General features: G+C 41.0%; 1 protein-coding gene across 1 annotated transcript; it reads left to right on the top strand.

Annotated features, from left to right (window-relative positions):
• The first annotated feature begins 3016 nt into the window (after positions 1-3016).
• nkx6-1 (NK6 homeobox 1) lies at positions 3017-5609 on the top strand. Its single transcript, XM_006782168.3, has 3 exons — positions 3017-3753; positions 3872-4044; positions 4680-5609. The coding sequence occupies exons 1-3, from the start codon at positions 3213-3215 to the stop codon at positions 4926-4928; spliced, it is 963 nt and encodes a 320-aa protein (XP_006782231.1). The 5' UTR covers positions 3017-3212; the 3' UTR covers positions 4929-5609.
• Positions 5610-6223: the final 614 nt, after the last annotated feature.

Raw genomic sequence — 6223 nt, 5'->3', positions numbered from 1 at the left:
GAGGTTTGTCGAGTTAAATTTTTTATTTGCATAAATGCATCGAGCATGAAATATTATTATTAATTATTAGTAGTTTATTGTAATCAATAACACATTTTCTCAAAGATTCAAAGATTTAAAAACAAAATCGTTTGTTGATTTAAAGGATTTTCAAAACATTATTTAATTACTGTTATTAGCAGCAGTATTATGTCTCTGTACTGTGGTAACACTGGGTGAACTTAAAAGGACTCAAAGTAATCTATTACATCTAAACTAAAGTAACCTGAAATCAGTGTTGTATAAATCAAGCAGTGCTTCATATTTTCCATATTTTGTGTTAATGATCAGCTGTGATGTCATCACTCCACCCGGCCCTATACAGGAGCAGAGGTTTGAAGTTTAGGAAAATGGAAGCAATAAAACAGAATTTTTACTTTATTAGTTTTTTATTCTTATTTATCACCGAAGACCTGCTAGATTTAATTAATTCATTAAAAACTAATGAAGCCTAATTTTTCCTGAGTTGAGTCTGCAGGCTGCAGTGTAGCCTGAGAGGTCAAATCTAGGGCTGGGTGTGACATCACTTCCTGTTACTGTTTTCTGTGACTCATTTGTTTCTGGCTCTGTCACATTTACATGTTAGAGGAACAAAGAGGAAAATCTGCCCCACATCTGCCAGAGGGAGGGGTTTATTTTGTTTCAACGACAACAACAGGTATCCAAAAAAAAAAAAAGAGAGAAAGATAATATATTAATAATATATTATAAATGATCATATTTTCACCTCAGTAATTATATTAGAGGTGAACATCATTATTATTGATTATTAATTGTTTGTGGATGATGAAGCAAAGAAATAGAAAATCAGCAGTAAATGAGTGTAAAAAAAAGTATTTTCATGATCCTCCAGAAGGACCTTCTGCACTTTTTTATGCTGCAGCTTTTCAAATTTCCAATATTTCCTTCAAAATAAAAGCCTGAAATGAGTTCCAAACCCAGGGCTCGAGTCCCCGTAAAGGGTCACCAGGACATTTTGAGCGGTCATGAGTGAAGAATTTAAAAAATCATTTAAAAGTTTAAAGAGATTAAATTAAAGCGGAGAACTTAAGACAGGAAATGACTCAGATCTTTGTGACTAACTGTCCAGATGTTTACAGAGGCTGAGCTCATGTTTGACCTGCAGGGTTTTTATCTCAGATTTTTTTTAGTTTAGAGCTGAAACACAAACACGTTCCTCTCAGGTCTGATCCACAGCCCGACGGTCGAGGCTGCCACTCTCAGAATTTATTTGTTTGTTCATTTCATGCATGAATTACACTGTAAAAGGGGGGGGGTTTCTGTAAAATGTGTAAACGTGTGGTTAAAAAAAACAGAAAATATGGAAAATAATTTTTAAAATAATAATAATAATAACATGAAAAATTATTTCATTTTAAAACTGTTTACACTGTATTTTATAGTTGTTGTTGTTTTTTCTGTGTGTGCGCTGTTAATAATCTTTATTGTTTAACGTGATAATGTTCAAATGTTCCTCTGAAAAAAACTAATTAACTTCATTTTGCAGTTTTAAAAATACACTTTAGTTTCCATTTACGTTCATGAGAAGTTTTTAAAAATAGAAATTAAATAAAATCCAGCCTGTCCTTTAAACCTTTAGTTTGATTAAGCTTCTGGTCTGTTTGCCCCACAAAATTAGATTTGGTCCTTAGTGACCTGCTGGATGTTAAACTGTTTATAAAACCAGCGCTCATTTATCCGTGCGGTGTACAGGGCACATGAACGCAACACAATCTGAGCCCTCTGAATTTTAAAAGAAATCTTGACCCTTAAACATTTACTGACTTTATCTTTAATAAAATTTGCTAAACTTTTATTTCTAAATGTGAAGCTGTGTGACCGATCATCTTTAACTCACCATTCTTACGTTAACTGAAAGTAACAGCAACTTATTCAATTACAGACAAACTAAAGCTAATACATAATAAATAAGCAAAGGTCAGCTTTATTTCTTGCATAAAAGCAGTGTCAGCATAACAATGAAGCGTTATATTAAACTGTTTGTTTTAAGAATTCAGGAGAAGTCAGACACATTTAATAGTTTATATCAAAGTAAGAGCGCTCTAATTAATTTTAACAGTTTGTACAGATTTAATTTAGTAAATGTTATTATAAATAAACTCAAAGATTATACAATAATTAACCTAAAAATGTATGAATTAAGTTTAACGCATCAATTTGAATCAACCAAAAAACAGTTCTGGAAGCACTGTTGTTTGTTTGTTTGTTTGTATATGCATTTCTTTTCTTCTTTTTTGTTGTTGCTGTTATAACCAAATTTCCCCTTGTGGGACAATTAAAGGATTCTTCTATTCTTCCATTCTATTCTACAAAGTGGCATCAAACCATCAAGCAGCACTTTCCTTTTTCCTTTCCATGAAATCAGAGTCACGTGGATAATTATTATAAAATGAATTTAATGTTCTCTGTGATTTTTCCGAAATGTAAGCGTTGCTACTGCAGCGCCCCCTGCTGGCTAGTGTTTGTCTGTTTAGATTTAAAATAATTAAAAAATATTTTCATTTATTAAGACAAATTTTACTATATTTTATTAAACAGTAAAGCGTGACTGAAATCTTGTTTATTATTTCAATCATAAAAGCAGAGTGTGTTTAATTTTTTTTCACGCATTTTAATTTCCACTGTTTTACTTTATTTTATTTTACTTTATTTCATTTCTTTTTACCTCATTTTATTTTAATAACCGGCCTGGTTTTGCTCCTCTGATTTTTTAAATCATACTTTTGTCTCTGACCTTTAAATTCTCGTTTTTCTCTTTCTTCATATTTTTTTTTATTTCCCATCACTCATCTCATTTCTGCTCAGCCAATCACGAGGCCCTCCTGAACCGGGAACGTCTACGTCACCCCCACGTCAACCAATCCGGAGAGACCACCCCTGCCCGTCCCCAGCCCCCCTCCCCGTGCCCCTGCTCTCCCTCCTCTCTAACTTGGGGCTGATAGTCTCGCGCGGATGATCAGCTGTTATTATCTCACGCAACTCGCGGGCGGAAGCAGCGCGTGCGCCTGGTGCCTATCCGGGACTCGGAGCTGGACTCAGCCTGTCTGCATAGAGGACCGTGGTGGGATTAGAGCGCAGAGCGGCCCGGGATGGGCTCAGAGCGGCGTTAGTGCGCGCCCCTGCCCGCAGAGCCCGGCCCGCCCCCCGGGGGGATGTTAGCGGCGGGTCCGATGGACGGGTCCCGTCAGAGCGCCTTCCTCCTCAGCACGCCCCCCCTGGCTGCTCTGCATAGCATGACCGAGATGAAGACCCCGCTGTACCCGGCCTACCCGCTCTCCTCCGGTGGCCCCGCCTCCTCTACCTCACCGGCTACCACCTCCCCGAACCCGGGCGGCATGGCCGCAGCCTCCCCGGGCATCAAGAGCTCCACTGGCCCGTCCTCCGGGCTCGGCTCCCCGCAGCAGTGCTCCTCCGCCACCCCGCACGGAATTAACGACATCCTGAACCGGCCCTGCGCCACCTCCGCCGGGGCCTCCGCCTCCTCCTCCGCGGGGATCCTGACGGGTCTGCCCAGGTTCAGCAGCCTAAGTCCGCCGCCTCCCCCCGGGCTCTACTTCAGCCCTTCTGCGGCCGCTGTGGCCGTGGCCCGGTACCCGAAGCCCCTGGCGGACCTGCCAGGCAGGACGCCCATCTTCTGGCCGGGGGTGATGCAGAGCCCCCACTGGAGGGACGCTAGGTTCGCGTGCTCGCCCCGTGAGTGGAAAACAAGTGTTAGATCCCAGAAACATGACGTACAATAAAATAATAGAACAGAATAGAAGCAGGCTATGGGCTGTGTGTACTGAATGTCTGTGTCGGCCTCTCGTTTCAGATCAGAGCTCTGTCTTATTGGACAAGGACGGCAAACGGAAGCACACGCGGCCCACGTTCTCCGGGCAGCAGATCTTCGCCCTGGAAAAAACTTTCGAACAAACGAAATATCTGGCGGGCCCCGAGAGAGCCCGGCTGGCCTACTCCCTGGGCATGACCGAGAGCCAGGTCAAGGTAACCGACACACCTATTCCAATATGTGTTGCTGCTTACCCGTCTGCTTCCACAAAAAGGACTTTCACTGTGTTTGTGGGTAAATTGCAGAGAATTCAATAATTATACCAGGGATTTTTCCTTTCGCACTTTTTGTAAAGCGGGCTTGAATCCACGTTTTTCAGCTAAAATCCAGGTTTTAATTTGCCTGTCTCACAATAAAATTATTTAATTAATTTAAAGCAAAAACATTTTTTACAATCATATGTACGTTGTTTTAAGTTATTTATCTTGTAACTTATATCTTATTTTTAGGTTTAGGTAAGTTATTATTTTTGAGCTTTAGCTCACAATTTTAACCTTTTACATGCATCGGGTCAGAATTCGTGTTTTTAATTAAATCTGAGTTCAAAAGAGGAAAATTAATTATAGAAAGAATGATGACTTAACCTGTCACAGTTTAAATCTGCCTTTATAAATAAAGTTTTACTGTTTCTCATATTTAATAAGCTGCCGTTTAGTCGCCTGTATTGGTTTCTGTAGTTTCTGTAGGAATTTAAATGTGAAAACTGGGGCTGTTTCCTGTCTTAGCTTTAAATAAAAAAAGCTAAATCATCAGAAATGTGAGTGGGCTTCTGTGTGTGCCGCCGCCGCAGGTGTGGTTCCAGAACCGGAGGACGAAGTGGCGGAAGAAGCACGCGGCAGAGATGGCCTCCGCCAAGAAGAAGCAGGACTCTGAGACGGAGCGGCTCAAGGGCACTTCGGACAACGAAGACGAGGACGACGAGTACAACAAGCCGCTGGACCCGAACTCCGACGACGAGAAAATCACACAGCTGCTCAAGAAACACAAGCCCGCGAGCTCCGCGCTGCTGCTGCACGCGCCCGACACGGACAGCTCCTAACCGGGCCGGAAGTCCGAACTCAGCTGAAGTCACGTGAGCTTACCTGAACGACAGACTGGTTTTTACCTGCGGGCCGGAGCGGACTGTAAATATGAGTGAGTGGACAGAAATGTGAATATTTAAATTTAATGTTTTTCTACTTTTCATTTGGGTTTAATCCCCACCCCTTTCACACCACCAACACCACCCCGCTGCGGCTCCTTGAAGGCCTCTCAGGAGGAGACCATGAACGCAGCACGTGTACAGACACAAACGGCGCAAACATTTAATTTTTTTTATTATTTTTTTTTTTCTGCTCGCACACATTTTATTTATATGTCCTGGGTTGTGAGTTGCGCCTGCGCAGTTGTGTACCCCGCAGGCTCATGTAATGCACTTTTATTGAATAAAAAAAAAGAACTGCAGGTGTTTGCTTTGTGTCGCTGATGCTCGGCTTCATCTGAGGCGGATTCTGGATTTCCTGTTTAAACCCGGCTGAAATCACGCAGAAAACATGGACGATTTTGTAGTTTTGGGGGGCTTTTTCTCTCCTTCGGCTGTCGGTGTTTGTGCGCAGTCACACCCGGCTGCACGCTGCTCTGTCCCGGCTTCAGTCCCGACCAGTCCGCGCTCCCCGGTAACACCACCCTCGCCACCGCTAAATTAAATCCGAGTTCTGTTTCCTGATCAGCGCTCAGCTGATGAATTTTAATTCTGTGATTCTAACGCAGGGTCGAGTTTTTTGTTTTTCTGAAAATATTCTATACATTTAGGATATTAATTAAAGAGCGGATATGAACGTTAATGACTTTAAATCCTGTTTTTTTGGTTTAGTTTTGTTTTTTTCGTCTCCGGCATGTTTTAATGCGCAGCTCTGTGCTCTCTTCTTCTCAGTCTAAATTATATTTTCGCACATTTTTACACGTAAAACGCAGAAAATGGGGATACATTTCAGTCAACATGAACTCCGTTTTAAACTGCTGCTGAAAATATGAAAATAATATTTAAAAGTAGTCGGAGGATTCTTCCTGACACTTGATCGCTGATTTCTTTTCCCCATATTCAGTTGGTTTTTCATTTTTAATGCCAAACATTAATTTAATCGTTTTAATGACTCTTTATCACGTGACTAAATTTATAAAACTTATTATTTATTTTATAATTATTTTTATTTTTCTCTCCTCAAGGTAAAGAAACAAATGTCATTTTTCCTTTTTGTGCTTCTGAATTTTTATTTTTGAATTAAATGTGAAACGTGAAACACACAGCAGATCTGAGGGCAGACTCAGAGATCAGCTGATCCAGACGAATTATGA

The sequence above is a fragment of the Neolamprologus brichardi genome, chromosome 7 (assembly GCF_056152115.1).
Source record: "Neolamprologus brichardi isolate AB-2024 chromosome 7, ASM5615211v1, whole genome shotgun sequence".
Lineage (NCBI taxonomy): Eukaryota > Metazoa > Chordata > Actinopteri > Cichliformes > Cichlidae > Neolamprologus > Neolamprologus brichardi.
Note: the sequence above shows the minus strand (reverse complement) of the source record. Positions and strands in the feature narration are given on the sequence as shown.